Below are 25,550 nucleotides of genomic sequence, written 5' to 3'. Positions count from 1 at the left end.
GCGGTTGTATATGATTGCTTAGTAGGGAGATCTATACGCCACACACATTCCTTCAGGATGACCACAGCAGCACTTTTTAGTCATTAAGGTAGACAAAGACTATAGCAATGACCATCAACAGGAAAGGAACAAGTCTGAACTTATATTTGAAAGAAACAAAATTAGATTCAGTTTCCCATTTCAAATGCCTCAGATGCACAACATCCAAAGATAGCACTGTTAATCAGGAAATACTCAGCAGGACAGAGAAAGCGTTCAGTTTTTACAATCAGTTCAGAAACCTTTCATGGGCCTACAAAATACAACAATAAGCAAAACCAACCATGTACCACACATACTTCTGGTTTGGAGATACATGTATACCCTACTAAAAAAAGACTACAGCAGAATTCAAATGACAGAAATGAGATTCACAAGAGCTATGAACGAAATTACTAGAAAGATAAAGATCAAAACTGAGGTGATTAGGAATTTAGCCAGCATTAGAGTCCCTATTACTATTGCAATAAAAAACACACACTGAGTGGTTTGGGCAAGTTAAGGGAATGGATGAGAAAAGATCAGCCAGAAAATATTTCAAAATAAATCTCAGATGAAAGACAGTGAGAGAGGTCCAGAAAACACTGGACAGATACAGTGAAATTGTACATGGAGAGAGAGGATTCCAGTGGGAAGATGTCCAGGAACCGAAGATCTATGAAGGAAGGAGGAGACGGTAAGCACTTGTACAGCACACTCAGGAAAACTGGAGCTGGGATGATTAGTAGCAATAACTATATTCCATCATTTTGAGGAATGTTGCTCGCATATACGAGGGCGGTTCAGAAAGTAACCTCCGATTGGTCACAGTGCGGGTTGTGGGGGGAATAGCGACGCCATCTGTGCGTTCACGCACTCAACAGGTCAGTCGGCATCAAGCCGTGGTCATGTGAACGTCGTACCTGCGCTAGTTTAGTTTTTGTGGCAGTTTGAAATGTGTGCTGCAATAGAAAACCCCGCCAAATGTGAAGTGCGTGCTGTCATAAGGTTTTTTACAGCCAAAGGATATTCTGCAGCAGCTATTCATCGTGAGCTTTGTGCCGTGTACGGACCAAGAGTTATGAGTGAAGGAGTTGTCCGTGAATGGGTACGTTTATTTAAAAGTGGACGAGAAAACGTTCATGATGAAGAGAGGAGTGGTAGACCATCATTGGTGACTGACAAACTCGTTCAGACAGTTGATGCAAAAGTTCGTGAAAATCGACGTTTCTCAATGTCGGAGTTGTCTACTGGTTTTCCACAGATTTCTAAGACTCTCTTGTACGAGATAGTGACAGCAAGATTGGGTTACCGTAAGTTCTGTGCACGATGGGTGCCCAAAATTCTTACCGACCACCACAAAACTCAAAGAATGGCCTCTGCATTAGACTTTCTGTCACGTTATGAGGACGAAGGAGAACCATTGTTAAACAGAATCGTGACCGGTGACGAAACCTGGATTAAGTACGTGAACCCTGAGACAAAAGAACAATCAAAGATGCGGGCACATTCAAATTCGCCTACCAAACCAAGAAAAGCCTCGCAAGATTTTTCTGCCAGAAAACTGATGGCAACGGTGTTTTAGGATGCCAAAGGGGTGTTGTTGGTTGAATTCGTGGAACGTGGTACGACCATTAATCAAGACGTGTACTGTGAAACAATAAAAAAGTTACGAAGGGCTATACAGAACAAACGCCGTGGTATGCTGACTTCCGGTATCGTTTTTTTGCACGATAACGCCCGTCCTCACTCTGCTCGCAGAACAACGGCCCTTCTCGAGTCCTTAAAGTGGGACGTTATCAACCATCCACCTTACAGCCCAGACCTGGCGCCAAGTGATTATCACCTCTTCATGCATTTGAAGAAATGGCTCGGGTCACAGCGGTTTGATGACGACGAAGAGCTCAAAGATGCGGTCACAGGCTGGCTCCAGGCACAAGCGGGTGATTTTTATGCAGAAGGAATTTCAAAGCTTGTGAAGAGATACGATAAGTGCCTCAATCGCTATGGAGACTATGTAGAAAAATAGTGCAAAGATGTAGTTGTAAGATGTATATATTAAAATATTTTTATTTAACTTGGTGTATTTTTTTAAATCAACCGGAGGTTACTTTCTGAACGGCCCTCGTAATTAACTCTTGTACCAATATTTCAGCTGACAACCTTTGTCATTCTCAAGGTGAGCAGCTAGCAAGATTTTTAAAGCACTTTACCCTGTGGAGCCAACACACATGCCAGAGATAACACTGTTGGTAACAAGAGTGTCATAGATAAAACTTGATGCCTCTAAGAGCACAACAGTCCAAGTGCAGATTCAGCAAAGCAACAGTGCTTACAAAGTATTTGGTTGATCATTATGGACAACATACATGGGAATGCCAGCCAATATTTCCTTTGATAGTGCAAATGAAATGAGAGGTAAAGTGCTTTAAAAGTCTAGCTAGCGACTCACATTGAGAATGTGAGAATGATAAAAGGTTGTTAGCCAAAATATTAATTAATAACATCTTGGAGCATTCCTGAAAAAAGATGGAATATTTGATCTCTCCTGAAAACTTAAGAAACAGTAGCAATAACCATTTTTTGCCTCCTTATACCTACCAATTACAGCTGTGGCCTTTTTAGTTGTTGAAACAGTGTTTCTGCCTCAATTAATTTGTAAACCAAGCAGCATTTCCTCCTCTTCCTTATCATCATCATCTACATCTCCTCCTCCTCCTCCTCCTCCTCCTCCTCTTCCTCCTCCAGTAACATTATCAGTGATGTGGAGAAGTCAACTGTGGGACTTTAATAAAAATTGTGGTATATTTAGAAACAAAACAATACACTAGAATGTTGACCAAATTCAGAACATGGAGCAAAAAGTGCTTCTTAGAAATTAGTCTTATTGTTAACATATTAGCAGATTGGGTATAACCTTTTAGTCTTTTGGTGCTTCTGGCTGCTTCTTCTTACCTGCTCACATGGAAAAAGTTGGTAACTGCTAAAATTAAGGATTCATATTATGCTATCAAATATGTATTTCTTTCTCATTAATTTATGCATGCAGTAATGTACAATAACCAGTATTTCTGTATTGCTGTTAGCAAATAATGGTGTAGCAGCATAATATATCAGAACTTACATAAGGAGAGGGAGTAGTGCTCCCACCAAAGTTGGTAAGGCATAGTTGGCCATTGTAAGGAGAACAGTGAAATGTTTGATCAACATGCAAGTATTAAGGTAACTATGGACTCAAATGGAAATTCCTGGAGGGAAGATGACTTTTTTGCATAACGTTATTGCAAAGTTTAGAGAACCAGTATTTGCAATTGACCTCAGTAAGATTTTACTGCCTATAGTGTTCATCTCTTGTAAAGACCACGAAGACAAGAGAGGTTAGGGATTGTATGGAGACATGCAGACAGTTGCTTTTCCCCCCTCTCCTTTTGCTAGTGGTACAGGAAAGTGAATGACAGGCAGTGGTAGAAGCTACCTCCCTCCATGCACTGTATGATAGCTTGCAGAGTGCGTATATAGATCTACATCTGCATGACTACTCTGCAATTCACAATCAAGTGTTTGCATCTTCTAAATGTTCTGCCAATAAAATGCAATCTAAGGTTTGTCTTCCCCATAAAAGTCTGTGCGATTGTTCCAGTGTAATTTAATTGTAATTGTAATCCATACATATTTAGTTGAATTGACAGCTGTATATTGGTGTGATTTCTCGTGTAATCAAAATTAAGATTTAGTACTTGTATGGATGTCCTCACACATTTCGTCAGTTGCCACTTTTCACAACATACAGGTAACTTGCCTAAATTGTTTTGCAGTTGATTTAGATCATCTGATGATTTTACTAAAAGGTAAACAACATAATTTGCAAATGTTGTAAGAGGGCTGCTCAGAGAGTCTCCTGAATCGTTGCTATAATTTATAGCAATGATAATAATCAATTTTTGAAAATATAAATTGGATGGATAAAAAAACCTACTCACCATGCGGTGGTAGGATACACATATACACTGATCAGTCAGAACATTAGGACCAACAACTTACTGTCAATATAACCCTGTCCAGGCTATAGCAGCATTACCTGACGAGGAATGGCTGCTGGTCAGATACACACACAATGCGTGTAGTATCAGTGAGTATGCTGTCTATGTGTAGACAGGGGAAGACGCATGATCTATCAGAGTTTGACAGAGGGCAGATTGTGATGGCCTGGAAGCTCGGCATGAGCATTTCAGAAACTGCACGACTTGTTGGGTGTTAGTGCTATGGGGAGTGTCTTCAACAGGTGGTGAAACCACATTCAGACATCGTTGGGTTGGGCAGCCACCCCTCATTACAGGTGTTGGACATCGTAGGCTGGGCAGACTGGTAAAACAGGACAGGCGGTGAACTGTGGCAGAACTAACATCAGACTTCAATGTTGGGCAGAATAAAAGTGTATCTGAGCACACAGTGCACCAAACACTCAAACTTGTAACGAGCGGACCGACCCATACATGTTCCAACATTAACACCACGATATTGGCACCTACGATGGAAAGGGGCACATGACCATCGGTACTGGACATTGGCACAGTGGCAGAGCATTGCATAGTCTAATGAACCCCAAAATCGTCTCCATCATGCTGATTGGATGGCACATATCCATTGTCTTCCAGTGGAACAGCTCCTTGATAACTGTAATGCAGGATGGAAACAAGCTGGCAATGGCTCATTTATGCCCTGGGGAACATTCACGTGGACCTCCATGGGTCCAATATACCTCGTGCAAGACACTATGGTGGCCAAGGAGTATCGTACATTAATTGCAGACCAAGTACAGCCCTTCATGATGATCAAATTTCCAGATGGCAGTGGCATTTTTGAACAGTATAATGCACCATTTCACAAGGCCAGGAGTGTTGATGGAGGGGTTCGAGAAACACAGTCGCGTGTTCCAAATGCTGTGCTGGCTCTCCAACTTGGCAGATATGAACCCAATCGAACAAATCTTGAGGTGTTACCGAATGTGGCATCAGAGCTCATTGCACCCCCCCCCCCCCCCCCCCCCCCCAGATTTACGGGAATTAGGTGATTTGTGTGTGCAGAGGTGGTGTCAGTTCCCTCCAGCGGCCTACAAAGGCCACATTGCCTCCATGCAACAATGCATCGCCACTGTTACCCATGCCAAAGGTGGGTGTGCCGGCTATTAGGTAGGTGGTCTTCATGTTGTGATTGATAAGCGTAAAAGGTATTAATGCTTGCTAGCTTTTGGAGCCAGTGGCTCTGTTGTCTGGCAGAAGGGTTGAAGGGGAAGGAAGAGGGGTGAAAGAAAAGGACTGGTGAGGTATAGGAAAAGGGTAGAATTCAGGAAAGTCGATTAGAACCCCGAGTCAGGGGAGACTTACCAGATGGGATGAGGAGAAAAGACAGATTGTTGAGGATGGCACTGGATGAGATTTGAAATATGAGAGCTTAAATATGAAAGAGGTGGTAATACAAAATAGAGATAATTGCTAAAACATCAAGCAGGAGCTAATAAGAGTGAAAAGCTGAGTGCATTGTCTGTGACAGAGGTGGGAGGGTGATGACAAAAAATGAAATATGTAGAAAACTGAAATGGAATAAAGAAAGTAGTAGTTACTGTTAGAAATTCTGAGATGACAGGAATTAACGTAAATTAAGGCCAGGTAGGTGACGAGAGCCAAGGACATTTTGTAGTGCCAGTTCTCACCTGCAGAGTCCCGAGAAACTGGTGTCTGGGGGAAGAATACAGAGGGCACACGTGGTGAAACAGGCACCAAGGTCACGGCTGTTACGTTGGGCTCTGCCTATGCTCATTCATCTAACTGATAATTTGGTGATAGTCATTCCAGTGCAAAAGGCCAAACAGTGTTTACGTAACAGCTGGTATGACATATTGTTTCACAGGTGGTTCTCCCTTTGATAGAATATGTTTTGCAAGTTACAGGGCTAACGTAAATTGTGGTAGGAGGGTGCACAGGGCAAAACTTGCAGCAGGGACAGTCACAGGGCAAGGAATGAAAGGGTAGGGAGGTGGGTGCAGAAGGAGCATTAAGGCTTGACAAGGATATAGTGGAGATTGGGAGGGTGAAGAAAAGTTATTCCAGATGTGGCGGGCAAAATCTCTGACAGAATGTACCTCATTTCAGGGCATGATTTTAGGAAGTTATAGCCTTGTTGAAGTAGCTAATTAATACATTCAAGACCAGGATAGTATTGAGTGACAAGAGGTCTACTCATAAGTTGTTTTTTGGGAGGAATCAACATTACCAGGATTAAATGTGATGAGCTGGGAAATCTGCTGTTGAACTAGGCTGGTGGGGTCATTAAGTCCAGTGATGAATGATGTGAGAATGGTGGTGTATTGCTGTAAAGGGACTGCACCTGAACAAATACATTTGCCTTGAATGCGAAGGATGTTTGACATCAAATGGATGGCAACTGTCATAATTTAAGTACTGTTGTTTGTTAGTAGGTTTAATATGAGCAGAAGCGGGTAACTGACCTTCAGTAAGAATGAGATCAACATCAAATAAAATGGCATCATATTTGGAAAAGGACCATGTGAAGTTTAGTTGGGAGGATGCACTTTATTCTAGGAATATCCAGCAGGTCAGCCTCAGCAAGAAGTCATGTGGCAAAAGATATCAGTTTATTTATTTATTTATTTACATGTCAAGTTCCGTAGGACCAAATTGAGGAGCAAATCTCCAAGGTCATGGAACGTGTCAGTACATGAACTTACAACATAAAAGTAATAACAGATAATAATAAATGCTCATGAACCTGAAAAAAAGTTAGTCCATAAGTTTAAGCAAACGCTATCAGCAATATAATGAGAATCAGTTTAATTTTTCAAGGAACTCCTCGACAGAATAGAAGGAGTGACCCATGAGGAAACTCTTCAGTTCAGACCATGAAGGCTTATGGATCCCAGAAAAGCTCTCTCCAAGTGACCACTGAAAAGGTTGGCATGGGAAGAAGCCATCCTGGTTCCCATGGCTTTACCCTTGGTCTGTTTGTATGTCTGCCCCTCTAAAGTGAAGTAGTTGTTGATAAGCATAAAGTTGAGCAGGAAGGATGCCACATGTGGAATCAGGTGGGCACCAACTGAGGAAGTGTCCAGCAGTAGACAGACCATGCACATTAGGGGACGTCGGTACAGAAGGAGGTGGTGTCAACGGTGACAAGCAAGGTTTGTGGTGGGCGTGGGCTGGGCACAGTTTTCAGTCAACATAGGAAATGGTTGGTGTCTTTAATGTAGGAGGGAAGTCTTTGTACTGTGGATTGCAGGTGTTGATCAGCTAAGGCAGATACGCGTTTGGTGTGTGCTTTGATGCCAGCAACTATGGGAGGACCAGGGTGATTGGGTTTGTGGTCCTTAGGAAGAAAGTGAAAGGTGGGGGTGTGTGGTTTGGGTGGGGTGAGAAGTTCTATTGATTAAGGTATTAGTCCTTGTGAGGGCCCTGAAGTTTTAAGGAGAGACTGCAGGTAAGCTAGAATCACAAGGATGGGATCTTGATGTCAGATGCTGTATGTAGAGGTGTCAGACAGCTGGTGTAGACATTCACTTACATACTCCCGTCGGTTAAGTACCACAGTGTCACATTTCTTGTCCACTGAGAGAATAAAGATGGGAGTCATCAGGTTAGGGTCATGTTGTAGGGACCTGAGGAGGAGTTATGAAGCAATACTGGATGTGAGGAATTCTTGGAAGGCTTGTAAGGGATGGTCTAGAGATAGTGGTGGTGGACAAGTTGGGTTTGTGATTGGAACTGTTCAAGGCAGGGTTTAATGTCAGGTTCACTGTTGAAATGGTTTTGGGAGTGGGTTTGCAAACTGATGTTTCCAGTTGATGTTATGTGTGAAGGAAAGTAGGGCCTCTACCAAAGCAGCATGATGAAAAGCAGGTTAATGGCTGAAACTGATAGCCTTGGATAATACAGGTAACTTAGAAAGGGTGAGTGCTTTAGACGAGAGGTTGAGAACACTGTGCTGTTTTGACTAGTTCTTATGATTCAGACTTGTTGTTGGTCTGAAAGGGAGTGGTGAAGGCTGGGGAATGTTAAGGTGCTTAGCCAAGTTCAGTTTGCTAGAGAGGGGTGGTGCTTGGTGGTGTGGCTGTTCAGGGAGTTGCAGAGGGGCAGGAAGGGAAATGCCACCATTGAGGTAGTTCAGGAGAATGTTGGGTGGCCATTTAAGGTGAAGTCTGGCATGTTGTTGCAATTTGTAGTTGGCTTGACAAATGGTATGATCCAAGGAAACGTGAGGGGTAGATACCTACAGGATTTTGTAGAAGGGGAGAAGTCTGGTGAACTGGAAATTGGCAGATGAGGCAATAGGTCATGGATTAGCCAGGTAAGTGCAAGAGATTGCTGTATTTGAAATTGTAAAAGAGACTGATGTGGAGTAGGATTACATTCAGAAACAGGGACTTTCAATGTGAGGCTTTTGGGAGTAATTCACCGAACATGTATCTGCCTTAGTTGATCAAAAGTGCAACCCTTAGTACAAAAACTTACCTCCTACATTAAAGATGCCAATAATTTTATAGATCATCTGAAATCTGTGCCCATCCGACTCCTACCACACAGCTTACCATCTCCCTCTATACCAACATCCTCCAAGTACATTGTCTGTCTGCTGCAGAACATTTAATCACTCAGTGCCCACCTGATTCCAAACGTATGACATCCTTCCTGCTCACTTTAATCAACTTTATACTTACAACTACTTCATCTTTGGGAGCTGACATACGAACAGACCAGGGTTACAGCCATGGGAACTGGGATAGCTACTTCCTATGCCAACTTTTTCATGGGTCACTTGTAAATGGCTTTCCTGGGATCCATGGCCTGGTTTAGATACATTGATGACATCTTCGCCAGATGGACTCATGGTGAGGCTGACATGTTAAAATTTCTGGAATCTCTAAATACATTCTCCCAATTAAGTTTCACATAATCCAATTCCAAATTCAATACCATGTTCCTTCACGCTGATCTCATCCTCACCAAAGGTCAGCTACACATTTGTTCACATTAAACCTACCAACAAACAACAGTATTTACATTTTGACAGTTGCCATCTTTTCCGTGTCAAACATTTCATCCCATACAGCCTTGGCATTCGAGGCAAACGTATTTGTTCAGATGCAGAGTCTTTACAGCAATACACCACCATTCTCACCTCAATCTTCACTGAATGTAATTACCCCAACAGCCTAGTTCGAAAGCAGATTTCCCAGGCAATCACATCCAATCCTGGCACTGCTGATCCCTCCAAACACAACTTAAGAGTACACCTGTTGTCGTTCAGTATTATCGTGGTCTTGAATGTATTAATCAGCTACTTTGACAAGGCAACGACTTCCTGAAATCATACCCTGAAGTGAGGTGCATTCTGTCAGAAATTTTGCCCACCATACCGAGAGTAGCTTTTTGTCGTCCTCCCAGTCCCCACAATATCCTTGTCAGACCATATGCTCCTTCTGCACCCATCTCCCTACCCTACAGCTCCTACTCCTGTGAACGTCCCCACTGCAAGACTTGCACTATGCGCCTTCCTACCACTACCTATTCCAGTCCTGTAACTGGCAAAACATGTTCTATCAAAGGGAGAGCCACCTGTGAAATGAAATGACATGACATGTCATGTATCAGCTGTTACGTAAATACTGTCCTTTTACATTGGTATGGGTACCACCAAATTATCAGTAAGGATGAATGGCATAGATAATGGATGTATACCAGCAGCCACACTATCATGTTGCAGAGTGTGCTCTACAGTGTGACAGTCGTGACCTCGGTGCATGTTTCACTACACGTGCCATCTATGTTCAACCCCGGGCACAAATTCCTCAGGACTGTACAGGTGGGATCTGGCACAACAACATGTCCTTGGTTCTCGCCACCCACCTGGCCTTAATTTAATTTCTTTAGTCTCAGCATTTCTTCAGACCAACTGTTTCTTTCTTCACTCCCTTTTAGTTTTCTATATTTTTCATTTCCTGACCTATATTTTTCGCAGTCCCCCTCTCCCACCTCTATCACACACAAAACACTTAGCTTTTTGCTGTTGTTAATTCATGCACGATGTTTTAGCAGTAATCTGTCTTTCATATTACTGTGTCTTCCTCCTTTAAGCTCTCCATGTATGATGAAGCAAGCTGGGATATTTTTACTTCCCCTCTTTTTTTTGCCATCTGCCTCCTTAAAATTCATTTTTGCACTTCTCTAATTACCATTAATATAAGTGAATATAATCTGCATTTTCATAAGAGAAAGGTTGGCCCTCAGTTTTAAAGAATATAACACGAGATCTAATTTTGTGCTTAGTTTTATGTATGTAATTGATTTTCTAGTTTGACTATTCCTAGTTAATACTTTCATCATAGGGCAAAATCAGTAATTGTTTCAGAACTTAAATTCTGCTGTTGACATATAAACAAATATAAGTCCTATAATAATTATAAACATTTGGAAGACGAAATACTACTAATATTAAAGTATTTATTTACCTCTAATCGAAAACATGTTAGCAAATCCAGCTCTTAATTAATTCCCAAGTAATTTTCAGTGTAATGGTATCTCTTAATTTAATCATTTAAACAAATAATTCGGCCTAACCCTTGTAGTAGAAGAAACTGTTAAAAGGAACAAATTTTTTGATGTATTCAGTTAATTTAATGAGTTAAGCTTTAATTGTAATTTCTGTAAATTAAACATCGAACAATGTGAAGTTTCAGTACCTATTATTGTGAGGATATATAAGGGCCCGAATTTTGGTCCCGACACAGTCAGTCCACAGCAGAGTTTCAGACGAAGAACCTGTGTTGGTTAGAATGACAACAATGCATCAACTTAACAGTGAAATAAGTGTTACACCAATAGGCTGTGTGTTAAAACACTGACAGTGTCTGCTGCGTAAGTACCTTTCTATTCTTCAAGAACTATGAACTTTGTGGTTAGGTTTTTACTGCTTGTACATGTTCTACAGGAAACTATTGTAGCCATATGTAGATGTTTGCCTGCAACCTATTAATGAGGCTTATCGAAAGTTAAACAGTAGTGCACTATTGTTTAACTTTCGATATATATATCAGGCAAGCACCGTCATATGTTTTCAAATCTTGCCTTGTACAGTCCCCAACAATAAGTCTTCCTTCTTGTTGTGTCTAGTAAGTCTCCCCTGACCTGGGATTCTGGACAACCTTTCTTACCTAGACTCTTTTTCCAAAACCTCACCAGTCCTTTCCCTGCACCTCTTTTCCTTCCCCTTCAACCCTTCTGCCAGGAGGAGGAGCCATTGGCTCCAAAAGTTAGCAAACTGTAATACCTTTTATATGTGTGTGCTGTGTGATCCTGCCATCACTTGGTGAGTAGATTTTTTTATCTATCCAGTTACTTTTTACAGATAAATTTATATGAATTTGGAACAGCAGAGGTCCTATAACGTTTCCTTGTAGAATGCCAGATATCACTTCTGTTTTATTTGATGACTTTGTCAGTTGCTACATACTGTGACCTTTCTGAGAGGAAATCACGAATCCAAGTGCAGAGTTGAGACAATACTCCAGAGGTAGAAGCCGCTTGTGAGTGTTGGTGTCAAATGTCTTCTTGAAATCTATAAATGTGGAATCAATTTGAGCTCCCCTGTCAGTAGCACTTACTACTTTTAGTGAATAAAGAACTACTTACGTTTGACAAGAGTGAAATGTTCTGAATCCTTTTCGACTGTCAGAGTATAGATCATTTTCTTAGAGGTGTTTTGTAATGTTTGAACACAGTTTATATCCAAAGTATTACTAAGTCTAGAAAGGCACTTATTCTTCAGCTTGATATAAAACTTACTACTCCTATTAATATTCAGAGCAACCAATGTTGTTTGGCAAGTTAACCATACAGGACAGTGTCTCGCCCACTTCACAGGGTGTAACACAGAATTTTAATTGTAAAACTCTGTTTTGAAGTGTTGGTCATTTGCTGAAAGTTCTGAAGTTTCAAAGCAGATTCTTGGCAACAGGTTATTCAAAAAATGGGACACATTGATGAATTGTGACAACACAAAAATGCAAGTATCATTTATTGCACACACTATATAAGTTTTGTTGCTCAGTGACAAGAAATATAAACTGTTTGCATTAAGTTGTGAGCTGGGTGTGATTGGTAACAAGTGCCTTGAAAGATTAACAGGATCAAAATATTGGATACATGTGTGTTAGACAGTGACTGATTTTGGAAACACAAATGACAGCCTATCAAAACCTCGGAGATTTGTGGCACTGCAGCAATGTTTGTTGTATTAGTGGCTTGTAGCGAAGTGTAAAATCACTTGTAGTAATTTTATTCCTATGATGGACAGGACAGCTGTTGAAAGCTCAAATTTAGTGAAAAATGATGCGGCTAGAAAAGCGAGATGATTTTCAGTTAAAGGCTATGGAAATACACTGAAGTGTCAAAGGAACTGGTACAGGCATGAATATTCAAACACAGAGATATGTAAACAGACAGAATACGGCACTGCAGTTGTCTTTGCCCGTATAAGACAAGAAGTGTCTGGTGCAGTTGTTAGATAAGTTACTACTACTACTACTACTACTACTACTACTACTACAATTTAAGGTTATCAAGATTTTAGGGAGTTTGAATATGGTGTTACAGTTGGTGCACGAGCGATGGGACACAGCATTTCTGAGGTAGTGATAAAGTGGGGATTTTCCCGTATGACCATTTCACAGATGTGAATCTCAGGAATCTGATAAAACGTCAAATTTCAGACATCGCTATGGCCAGGAAAAGGTCCTGCAAGAACGGGATGAAAGATGACTGAAGAAGATCATTCAACATGACAGAAGTGCAACACTTCTGCAAACTGCTGCAGATTTCAAAGCTGGGCCATCAGCAAGTGGCAGTGTGTGAACCATTCAACGAAACCTCACCGATGTGATCTTTTGGAGCCGAAAGCCCACTCGTGTATCCTTGATGACTGCATGACACCAAGGTTTACACCTTATCTGGGCCTGTCAATACTGACATTGGATTGTTGATAACTAGAAACATGTTGTCTGATCGGATGAGTCTCGTTTCAAATCGTATCTAGCTGATGGATGTGTATGGGGATGGAGACAACCTCATGAATCCATGGACCATGTGTGTGAGCAGGGGACGGTTCAAGCTGGTGGAGGCTCTGTAATGGTGTAGGGCATGTGCAGTTGGAGTGATATGGGACCCATGATACGTCTAGATATGACATTGACAGGTGAAGTGTACATAAGCATCCTGTCTGATCACCTGGATCCATTCATGTCCATTGTGCATTCCCATGGACTATATGCATTCCCACGGACTTAGGCAATTCTAGCAGGACTATGTGACACCTCACATGTCAAGAATTGCTACAAATTGGCTGCAGGAACACACTTCTGAGTTTAAACACTTCCACTGGCCACCAAACTTCCCAGACATGCACATTATTGAGCATATATGGGATGCCTTGAAACATGCTGTTTAGAAGAGATCTCCACCCCCTCATACTCTTATGGATTTATGGACAGCTCTGCAGCATTCATGGTGCCAGTTCCCTCCAGCCCTACTTGAGTCCATGCCATGTCGTGTTGCGGCACTTCTGCGTGCATACACAATATTAGGCAGATGTATCAGTTTCTTTGGCTCTTCAGTGTATTAGAAAGAACTAGACAGCCACCAAAGGTAATTGAGAATATGATGGAAAAGGCTTGCTGCAGCTTTTAGCAATAAGTGTCAACAGTGGAAGAAGGTACAGGGATTATGGTTTTAATTCTCTTTGACAAAGTGGTCTTGAGAGTTGGTCAGTGGGGGAAGCCAGATACTTGCCTTTACAGTACACCAATGCTGTTCTATTTGTATATTTTCTTCCAGGAATCACATTGGAGCTCAGTTTCAAAAGCACCTTTATATGATGGACTAGTTTGCCAGTAATTTATCATGACTTCAAAATGTGACAGATTATTGACTATAAACTACATAAGGAAATAAATGAGCTATGGGATTTTTGTCAGTATACACAACTCCTTAGAGCTATCTAGGGTATGGACACACACATTATCCTTATTACTCATTTCTGTAAATTGTATGAGAAATTGAGGAGGCTCCAGCACGTAAGTTGATCAAAAAGCTCATTTCTTTGTAGTTTGCCCTAGGTAATATCCCTTGCTTAAGTCAGGGACAATGCTACTTAGCTAAAAAAAAAAAAAAACAACTTCCAAAGTCTACTATTAATTTCAGTGCACAAGCTGCAGAGTTTTAAACGTGTAAGATGATCTGTAACACGTGACTTCAAGCTCAGATTTTAATAAATATAAACGTCTAAGAACTTACAACTTTGTATCATTTGTTGATTTACCTAGTGCTGTGTCATTTGTTGATTTACCTAGTGCTTTATTTCTGATGGTGCGACCAGGCATTTTGCAGTACAGAATTGCATGTGTTGTGTTTTATCTAATGTCACAATTTTGTCAAAGGTATTGCTGTAATTGATGAGCACATATACGTCCTGGGTGGTGAAGAGGGCTGGGACCGCTACCATGACACGATAGAATGCTACTCAGCTGTGACTGACACGTGGCAGCTGACGGGTGACATGCCAACCTCTCGCTCCTGGCTCAGCTGTGTGTCTCTGCAGGTTAGTGCCAGATACTGTGTGTCGTGCAAGCTGGTAGCCACGTACCTTGATGTAGCTGGGTGTTCTCATTCATATTGGAAAGAAAAATTGTCGCACAACCTTATGTAACAATGAGACTCAAATGTTTATCAGCGACTTTTTCCCACTTTCCAAAGAGTAAAATACAGCTTGTTGAGTTACTTTGTTTTATTTATTACCACCTGCAATGCATTGTTTTCGTGGTATTTGATGTGTAGAAAAGTTCTTCTAGTGTCATGCTACTTGAAGGCCATTTATGATTTTATCTGTGAGAAGCAGTTATATGATCAGATAAGAACACTAACTTATTAACATGAACTTGGCAGTGAGAACATTGCGCTTGATGCCATCTTGGCAGCCAGAGATGGTGGTCTTGTGTGTGTGTGTGTGTGTGTGTGTGTGTGTGTGTGTGTGTGTCCTGATGAAGGCCTCTTTGGCTGAAAGCTTTGTTGTGACTATGTTCAACTCAGTATTTCTGCTATATGGTGAGTAGCAATTATCCTTTTCATAATATTGTCAGAGATGAACATGTCATTTTTTGTGCAGAACACGTGACAGGATGAAAGTACGACACCAACTGGAAGAATAAGATTGGGTATTTGATGAAAAGTGCCGATACTGGAAAATGTTGTAGTGTGACAGGATGACACTTCGCAAAGATTCGACAATTCATTCGTAAAAGAGGGTGTTAAGAGTTTAAACTTTGTGGGTATCATATAACATCAATAATTAATAAGAAAGTAAAATTGACATGTATATTACTTATACATTTCCACATAATCAAAGTTTTAATCTTTCCACGTTGCGGAAGTCATCCTTCAGAGTTGGCAGATCTAAACTACCTAGTGGCCAGGTCCTTCTGATATGTCAGATAGCCAGTCAAACTCAATAAGACCATCATCACATTGGTCTACCCAAAAGTGTCACAAACATTAGTTTGACAGCTGAAAGTCTATGTCCACAGAGCAAGATTTTTTCAAGAAGTTAACATTAGTCCATAAATTCCAAGAAAGGAAGATGTTGAGCCACAACAGTTGCATTATGATTAATTATTTGAATGACTCCAAAATAAGTGCTCGTCAGGCAACTAATAAAATATCTGCAGTAACTTACTCATTAGATGATTATTTATGTTAGTGTTAATCTTTCATTTCAGAATAAAATTCAGTTGTCAGTTGCAAATATGTTTTTTTTTTTCTTTGGTTTACCAATTTTGATGAATTAGTTTGCAATCTTCAGAAGCCTAAAAAATTAGGGATATTTTTAAATATTTAGACCTTGGCTATAAATTTATGTGAAGTATAAGTACTTAGGACCAAATTTTACTCTGAAATATATACTGCAGTTGCTGAAAATTACAGCTTTGAATAAAGTAATTAATCTTATTTATTTCCAATGATGAACCCAATAATACTTATTAGTCATACATGATTGTCAGGTATCAACAGTTTCAGAACAACATTCATTTTTCATCGTGCTGTTTTTAAAAATGAGAGAACATTGTATTGAAAACTTGTTGTAACCAAATAAAATAACTATCCAGTGTTAGAACATATTAAGCTACAATTTAGTTGGTTAAATCAGTAAGCCTTTAGACAACATATAAAAATAAATAAATAGGTAAATAAATCAAATGAGAATGATGGAAAAGACACTGCAAATCCTGAATGAAACAATGGTGGAGGAAATGGCTGCTAACAGCTAGTATTCAGATTGGGTATTCACTGTTCACCAGTAATCATATTTTGCAAAATTTGTAGTTAAAACTGAAAATAAAATCAATTTGTAGATAGAAACTGAAAGTAAACAAAGAAAATCTGTTTTTATTATAGGCTACAAGAAGACGTACTAAACTTGCTGAAACCAGTCTAGTCTAGGCTTGTGAATGAATGGAAATATTGTTAGTGTGACAGTCTGGTGGTTCTTTACTGTGATGTTGGGTGGCGAAGTAAAGTATGTTAGAGAGCCAAGACCTCATGTTATTTAATCTTGCTCACTTTATTATTTGAGCACACTCGCTAACCTCTTCTGCTCGAACTTCTTTTCTTGAAGTACTACAGTTACTGCTGGAAGTTGATAGTACAAATCCATCATGCAGCTCGTAAAATAAATGAGAGGTTTCTCATTAACAGCCTCTCATATATGGTACTCTTGTTTACAATAACTGTGCTTTACAAAGTTGTTGCATTATGCTGAAAATCACAAAAACATTGATAAGAACAGTCCAAAAATATTTCTGTGTAATAGGTATTTTCTTGAACCTGTGAAGTCACAGGTATTGTCACGACCACTCTTCCTCTGTGGCATGCACCATATCTCCAAGGCACGGAATAAGCTGCCTGACCAGCAGATACTGTGATCATTGTACAATGTTTGACATCATCTCAGCATGCAGATAGGCTGTGTCCATCTATCTCATGATACATGTGCATAAATAAAACATACATCCAAACAGTATATTATCTAGTACATTATGAAAATAAACTTTTTATAGTGGCGTCATCATTCATTGGTTCGAGAAATGCGTGTGCAACACATCATGTCATCAAAGTGGTATATTGCACTACAGATTCCTCCCCTTATATGGATGATGTCATCACTACATTGACCCGTTAACCAAACAACAAATAATTAAAGTACAACTTCACTACAAGTGTTAAAAATATTATAGTTGTAATTATATCTCATTTTCAATTAATTTATTTATTCATGTTTATTAACTGCTCAAAACTCCACAGTAGTGTGGAACTACTAATCGTAGGTACATGGTTCACTTTGATTAAGTTCCATAACATTTCTACCAGATACTCACCCTTACTATGAACATGAGATCTCAGGTAACAAACATTTATTACCCATAAGGGTCAATAACAGGTTTTTTCTACAACATGTTGTGGTTTCTGCTCTTGCACCACTCATTACTAGGACATACAGTCCAGCCGTTTAGTCAAATTGTTCATTTTTCATGTAATTGAGTATGTTTATTCCATAATGCAGGCTTTTCTTGCCCAGCTCATAAAACTATTGGAAATCATTGGGTATGTACTATCTAAACAGAGATAAGATGGGTTCCACAGCAGAGACTATTGGACAAGGTAAAGAGGAGAACCCCAAAGATTGATACCCACCCCAGGATTCCCTTCCTGGCAGGTTTTGTGCCAGGGAGCAGGACGATGATCACCATATCCTACAGAACAGACTTCCCCGGTTTCACCCTAATGGGCCCTGAAAAGTGGTCCTAAGACATCACTGTTGACGCCAAGTGGAGGAAATTCCTCCCACAGAAAATTCTTATAAACCCAACCATATTACTTACCTCCAACAAAAGTTTTAAAAAATAAAGCTCCCTCTAGAACCATTTACACCCTTTATAAACTGCCACCAAATCGGAACAGTTACATGTCTTGAACAGTTAAAAAAGATTTGTCAGCAGACATTCTGTAGTTGGTTTCCTATTTATCCGAACATGGAGAATGGCATACAAAACTGGGACATTTGTCTCTTTACTATGTCATCTTTAAATTCGCTTGTGGAACATACCAACACGGGTAAATTCACCTACTTTGCTACATTGGAGAAATTTTGAAACTGATGCTACCAGCATGTGCAGTAAGTGTAAAGATACACCTATTTCCACAGATACTACTCTCATGTAAATATCCACAGTGGTACTGTTCCTTTTATGTATCTTTCTTTTCTCTCAGGAAAAGGTCATAGTTTTCCTAGGTCCACCTATCTTTTGATCACACCATAAATACAGATAAGGGTACAATATCCTGTTAATAACATTTACAACTCTACCTCCTCCTTTTATACATATATGTTCAGGTAACACACTCGTGCCCTAACCCTTATTCACACCAGTTTTTAATAGTCTTTTGGTGCTATATTTGTCTTATAGCTCTTTACATACTCACTAATGTAACTCTGAATGTCCTCATGTGTTAGAATGAATGTACTCCTATTAGATGGTACAACAATCGATATCTCAATGTTTGCCTCTTGTCTCTACACTTCATATTTAAGGGCATATCCTCCTTCATTTCCTCCATTCAAAAGAGGTGGATGTAACATCCAGCTCGATGTAGAAAAAGAAAGAACTCCTCTAGACTCTGCAGTCTCTTTGCTGTTTAAAGTTTGTTAATTTTATTTTACTAGATGTTTCTTAAGACACATTTTTTAATCATATCTATATTGTGGAAGCCTTTTTCTTTACCATTCAGTGGGTCTACTAGGAAAGCAGCTTTCTGATGTGGAATCCCTATAATTTTGTATGGACCCTCATAACAATGGAAAAACTTGCTTGTTTTTTTCTTTAATTCTGAACTGTGCTGAGGACCTTTACTAGCCTCATATCGTAGTTTAAAATTAGGGGCACTTGCTTTTAAATTATATTGTACTTGACATTGGGTTTGTCTACTTAATCTCGTTTTTATCTGTTCTTGTACCTTGCTAGTTGGTATTCTTCTGTTCAAGGCCAAAAAAAAAGTTTTAACAATGGTTCTCTTACGAACTTTGTATTCAGAATTTCTACCAGGTAAAGTCCAGTTGACATGTAACATAATTCATTAAGGATAACATGAAATTCCAAAATCCTCTATGCCCAAGTTGTGTATTTCTTGGAACACTCAGATCTTGCGTAATTCTTTTAGAGGGATTGGATTTCAGATGATATTTTGAAATGAGTACATGTTTTATACCTTCCCATGCCAAAAACCCATTAAAATTGCTACTTATAAATTGAGTTCCATTATTGGTAAGTAAGAGATTTGGTTTGCTTACATACACAAAATAATCTCATAAGCAATTGGTTACTGTTGTTGTCTTCAGTCCAGAGACCGGTTTGTTGCAGCTCTCCATGCTACTCTATCCTGTGCAAGCTTCTTCATCTCCAAGTAACTTCTGCAAGCTACATCCTGCAGAATCTGCTTAGTGTATTCATCTCTTGGTCTCCCTCTACGATTTTTAACCTCCACGCTGCCCTCCAATACTAAATTGGTGATTCCTTGGTGCCTCAGAACATGTCCTACCAGCCAATCCCTTCTAGTCAAGTTGTGGCACAAATTCCTCTTCTCTCCAATTTTGTTAAGTACCTCCTCATTAGTTACATTATCTATCTATCCAATCTTAAGCATTCTTCTGTAGCACCACATTTCGAAAGGTCAGAGGCTGGAAGGTCTCTTGGGGAATAGCAGCACAGTCTTCATGGAGTGCTGCTCTGATGTTCTTTAGGATTCAGGTCAGGACTCTCTGTAGGCAGTCCATTACAGGGATGTTATTGTCCTGTAACCACTCTGCTACAGGCTGTGCATTATGAACAGGCGCTTGATCGTGTTGAAAGATACAATCCCCACCCCCGAATTGCTCTTCAACAGTGGGAAACAAGAAGGTGCTTAAAATATCAACGTAGACCTGTGTTGTGATAATGCCATGCAGAACAACAAGGGGTGCAAGCCCACTCCATGAGAAATATGACCACACAATAACACCACTGCCTCCAAATTATACTGTTGTCACTATATACACTGGCAGATGATGTTCACTGGGCATTCACCCTGCTATCGGATCTCCACATTCTGTACCATGATTCGTCACTCCACGCAACATTTTTCCATTGTTCGATCATGTAATGTTTATGCTTCTTACACCAAGCGAGACGTTGTTTGGCATTTACTGGCGTGATGTGTGGCTTATAAGCAGCCACTCGACCATGAAATCCAAGTTTTCTCACCTCCAGCCTAACTGCCATAGTACTTGCAGTGGGTCCTGGTGCAGTTTAGAATTCCTGTGTGATGGTCTAGATAGATGTCTGCCTGTTACACATTACGACCCTCTTCAGCTGTCAGTGGTCACTTGTCAGTCAACAGATGAGGTCGGCCTGTACGCTTTTGTGCTGTACGTGTCCCTTCACATTTCCATTCACTATCACATTGAAAACAGTGGACCTAGGGATGTTTAGGAGTGTGAAAATCTTGTGTACAGACGTACGACACAAGCGACACCCAATCACCTGACCATGTTCGAAGTCTGTGAGTTCTTCGGAGCACCCCATTCTGCTCTCTCACGATGTCTAATGACCACTGAGGTTGCTGATACTGAGTACCTGGCAGCACAATACACCTTATATGAAAAACGTATGTTTTTGGGGGTGTCCGGAAACTTTTGATCACATAGTGTACATTCAGAAAAGACTTCCTGACACTTACATCTATACTCAGTGTTAACAAATTTCTCTTCTTCAGAAACGCTTTACTTGCCATTGCCAGTCTACATTTTATACCCTCTTTACTTCGACAGTCATCAGTAATTTTGCTCCCTAAGTAGAAAAACTCATCTACTACTATAAGTGTCTCATTTCCTAATCTAATTCCCCCAGCATCACCTGATTTAATTTGACTGCATTCCACTATCCTCGTTTTGCTTTTGTTGATTTTCTTCTCGTATCCTCCTTTCAATACAGTGTCCGTTTTGTTCAACTGCTCTTCCAGGTCCTTTGCTGTCTCTGACAGAATTACAATGTCATCTGCAAACCTCAAGGTTTTTATTTCTTCTCCATGGATTTATATTGGATAGTTTAATGGGATATAGCTTTATATATTTAGGCCAGCGAGCTATCAAAACAAAAACATAAGAAAAATCACCTCTGCCCTTTGGCAGAGAACTGGAAAAAAATCATATCATTAATATCTTATTTCTCCATTATTTTCTTAACTTTCTGATTAAGATCACAACCACATACCATACTTTTTATTTCTCCACTACTCAAATATGTTGGACACACTTTCGTAGACCAAGATGTCCATATCCCTTGTGTATGAACCAAATCAGATCCTAGACTAGTAGTTTAGGTATACACAACTTCCAATGCTATGAGTATTTATGTTTTCTTCAAAATAACGTATCCCCGTTGAAAAACATTTTATTCTAATCCCTGCCCTTCTTAAAATATCCATCTTCAGCTCATTTTGTATTTTCTTAGCTGATATCCTTACTTGATTGTTCATGTAACTTATAGCTAACATATTGGCCACTAAAGTTTACGAAGCCTTCACATAATTTAACTTAATTTTAAATGATTGTAAAAAAAAGTACCCATCACATTAATTTACTGTGTAATAGTCTTACTTTCCATTAAAATAATAAATCTTGATGATATGTATATATTTCAGTCTATGATTCCCAGCTAAGGGTTTTGGAAACCACAAACTATGGATAATAATACTGTTTCTGTAGCTGCACAATTTAATTCATGTTTATTGAGACATCGACTGGTGCAAGATATTGTATTACATTCTCCCTTATTGGTAGCCCATTCCCCCTGAAAATTCACATCCATGTCCACATTCTGATACATATGAGCCAATTTAAAGGTTTGATGCATCAGAGGATGGGTCAGAATTTTGGCTTGCAATAAAGCTTGCTTAGGGGTATATAGAGGGTCTATACAAGGGCGATGTACTTGAGGACAATATTATGGAAATGGAACAGAATGTAGATGAAGATGAAATGGGAGATACGATACTGTGTGAAGAGTTTGACAGGGCACTGAAAGACCTGAGTCGAAACAAGGTCCCGGGAGTAGACAACATTCCATTGGAACTACTGACAGCCTTGGGAGAGCCAGTCCTGACAAAACTCTACCATCTGGTGAGCAAGATGTATGAGACAGGCGAAATACCTTCAGACTTCAAGAAGAATATAATAATCCCAATCCCAAAGAAAGCAGGTGTTGACAGATGTGAAAATTACTGAACTATCAGTTTAATAAGTCACAGCTGCAAAATACTAACGCGAATTCTTTACAGACGAATGGAAAAACTGGTAGAAGCGGACCTCGGGGAAGATCAGTTTGGATTCCGTAGAAATGTTGGAACACGTGAGGCAATACTAACCTTACGACTTATCTTAGAAGAAAGATTAAGAAAAGGCAAACCTACATTTCTAGCATTTGTAGACTTAGAGAAAGCTTTTGACAATGTTGACTGGAATACTCTCTTTCATATTCTAAAGGTGGCAGGGGTAAAATACAGGGAGCGAAAGGCTATTTACAATTTGTACAGAAGCCAGATGGCAGTTAAAAGAGTGGAGGGGCGTGAAAGGGAAGCAGTGATTGGGAAGGGAGTGAGACAGGGTTATAGCCCCTCCCCGATGTTATTCAATCTGTATATTGAACAAGCAGTGAAGGAAACAAAAGAAAAATTCGTAGTAGGTATTAAAATCCACGGAGAAGAAGTAAAAACTTTGAGGTTCGCCGATGACATTGTAATTCTGTCAGAGACAGCAAAGGACTTGGAAGAGCAGTTGAACGGAATGGACAGTGTCTTGAAAGGAGGATATAAGATGAACATCAACAAAAGCAAAACGAGAATAATTGAATGTAGTCGAATTAAATCGGGAGATGCTGAGGGTATTAGATTAGGAAATGAGACGCTTACAGTAGTAAATGAGTTTTGCTATTTGGGGAGCAAAATAACTGATGATGGTCAAAGTAGAGAGGATATAAAATGTAGGCTGGCAATGGCAAGGAAAGCATTTCAGAAGAAGAGAAATTTGTTAACATTGAGTATAGATTTAAGTGTCAGGAAATCTTTTCTGAAAGTATTTGTATTGAGTGTAGCCATGTATGGAAGTGAAACGTGGTCAATAAATAGTTTGGACAAGAGCATATAGGCTTTCGAAATGTGGTGCTACGGAAGAATGCTGAAGATTAGATGGGTAGATCATATAACTAATGAGGAGGTATTGAATAGAATTGGAGAGAGAGAAATCTGTGGCACAATTTGACTAGAAGAAGGGGTCGGTTGGTAGGGCATATTCTGAAGCATCAAGGGATCACCAATTTAGTATTGGAGGGCAGCGTGGAGGGTAAAAATCGTAGAGGGAGACCAAGAGATGAATACACTAAGCAGATTCAGAAGGATGTAGGTTGCAGTCGGTACTGGGAGATGAAGAAGCTTGCACAGGATAGAGTAGCATGGAGAGCTGCATCAAACCAGTCTGTGGACTGAAGACCACAACAACAATTTTGTTTAACGCTTCCATTGCCCCTTCATCCCAGATCCATTGAGATTGCTTCAAAAGTCATTAGTTGTTCATAGATTGATCTTTTGTAAATTGGTTATAGAAGCCAGCTAATCCCATAAATGAATTCAACTGTTTTATATTTCGAGGAACTGGACAACCATTTATTGCCTGAATTTGTTCTGTCTCAGGTTGTGCGTCTTTTAATCCTACAAAACTTTTAATTCCTCTCTTCTAAAAATGCGAGTTACTTAGTGTTATTGTTAGCCCACTCCCCTGCAACCTTTTTAATGTTTAATAGGCAGAGTGCAGTGTTCTTTCTGTGTTTTAGAAACTGAGAGTATATTGTGATTCTAGAGTTTCTCCCGGCGTATTTGATTATCAGAATATCCATGGGTGTACTCCCGGTCTACAGTGTCCAACGGGCACAATATTTCGGCGATCATACATGTTGCCATCATCAGACTGGCAGTACACTCGTGGGTATTTTGATGAGAGTATATTGTCCACTTAAGTGATTATTAAATAAGTCATTGCCCAAAGCTTTATCTGAGCCCCATTTGAAAACTTCTACAGATATATTTAAACCAAAGGGAAGTAATCTTTACTGGTAAGACTTCCCATCCAACAGGAATGTCGTGCAGGCTCTAGAACCCTTGTGGAGGGATACCTGCCTTGTATCTAGCTGTAAAATTCACTGAACTAAAAAACTTTGCTTATTCAAACTTGGACAGTAATTCTTATGTACTGACAAGTCTATCCCTTTCCATCTCGGATTGTTTATTCAAAGTCATAGTGTCTAAAACCAAATGAGTGTCTCCATTCTGTTTTCTAACTACTAATAAGGGGCCATTATATGCGTTTAGGCTACATTCTATAATACAGTTTTCTGTATTTCTTCTTGTACTGCTATGTGTAGACTCACAAGAATAACATACTGTTTGGGAAAAAAAGAAAAAAAATCAAGAGGCCTTATTTTCTATTAGCCAGTCAAAGCAATAATCAGTTAAAAAGTATTGTTAAGGAAAGCAAAATTGGGACAGCCTAATTGTTTGACATTGTAGACAGCAACTTCAGGGCAATGAATGAGCAAGCTTAAGAAAATTAGTCATGTTGACACAGAAATATCACATCACTTGATGACTGTGCATTATTATTGTTTGCAGGTGAAGAAGTATAATCCGGTTAAAGATGGATCCTGACAGGTGTTGAAGAGGAAGACTAGTATAAGACTGAAGAGTGAATGAAGGTCCTTGGGTCTTGTATCCCTAGTGCCTGTACTCTGCTGCCTAAGTACAGGTGTAAAATTGACAGTGATGACTTGAAATGCTTTCAATACAGTATTGCTGAATTTATTTCATTGTATTCTGTATACAATCTACTAACGTTTTTCATCATATTGATTGAATATTAGTTACCAAAGTGAAATCGAGTATGTATCCACAGTAGAATAAATGAATCTGTAATGGTAAGAATGAAAAAGTGCATGCGCACATCGCTCTATTTATTCTTTCTATATTTGTTATGTGTTCTTGTCTGTTGTGGAAGATTGTATTAATAAATGCAAAAATTACAATGTGTTGTTTGCATTGTGCAAGCAATGAGATTGTTACATACTTTTTTATGTAAACATTTGTACCGTGTAGTATACATAATAGATGTTACTTTTCACATGGCTCTCTCTGTCTCAGGAAATAAATTGTTGGAGCCAAAATATGAAATCTGTACTGGAAAATTTGCCTATCATTTACAAATTAAAAATTGGAGAGATGGCAGTGGTGAGGTCCTGGAAGGTTGTAATGCTGAATGAGTCAAGCGAAATATTTAGATCT

General features: G+C 39.6%; 1 protein-coding gene across 3 annotated transcripts in view; it reads left to right on the top strand.

The window, feature by feature from the left end:
- Window positions 1–25,334, top strand: part of LOC126473934 (kelch-like protein 12) — a 77,278-nt gene extending 51,944 nt beyond the window's left edge. For 2 of the 3 annotated variants that reach the window (XM_050101294.1, XM_050101293.1), the window contains 2 exons: window positions 14,519–14,679; window positions 24,885–25,334. In XM_050101294.1, coding sequence (XP_049957251.1) covers window positions 14,519–14,679; window positions 24,885–24,920 — 197 coding nt within the window. In that variant the 3' untranslated portion in view covers window positions 24,921–25,334. The remainder of the gene's footprint in view (window positions 1–14,518; window positions 14,680–24,884) is intronic. The other variant, XM_050101295.1, reaches the window with a different exon arrangement.
- The last annotated feature ends 216 nt before the right edge of the window (window positions 25,335–25,550 follow it).

The sequence above is a fragment of the Schistocerca serialis genome, chromosome 4 (assembly GCF_023864345.2).
Source record: "Schistocerca serialis cubense isolate TAMUIC-IGC-003099 chromosome 4, iqSchSeri2.2, whole genome shotgun sequence".
Lineage (NCBI taxonomy): Eukaryota > Metazoa > Arthropoda > Insecta > Orthoptera > Acrididae > Schistocerca > Schistocerca serialis.
This window is presented reverse-complemented; position numbering and strand designations above follow the sequence as displayed.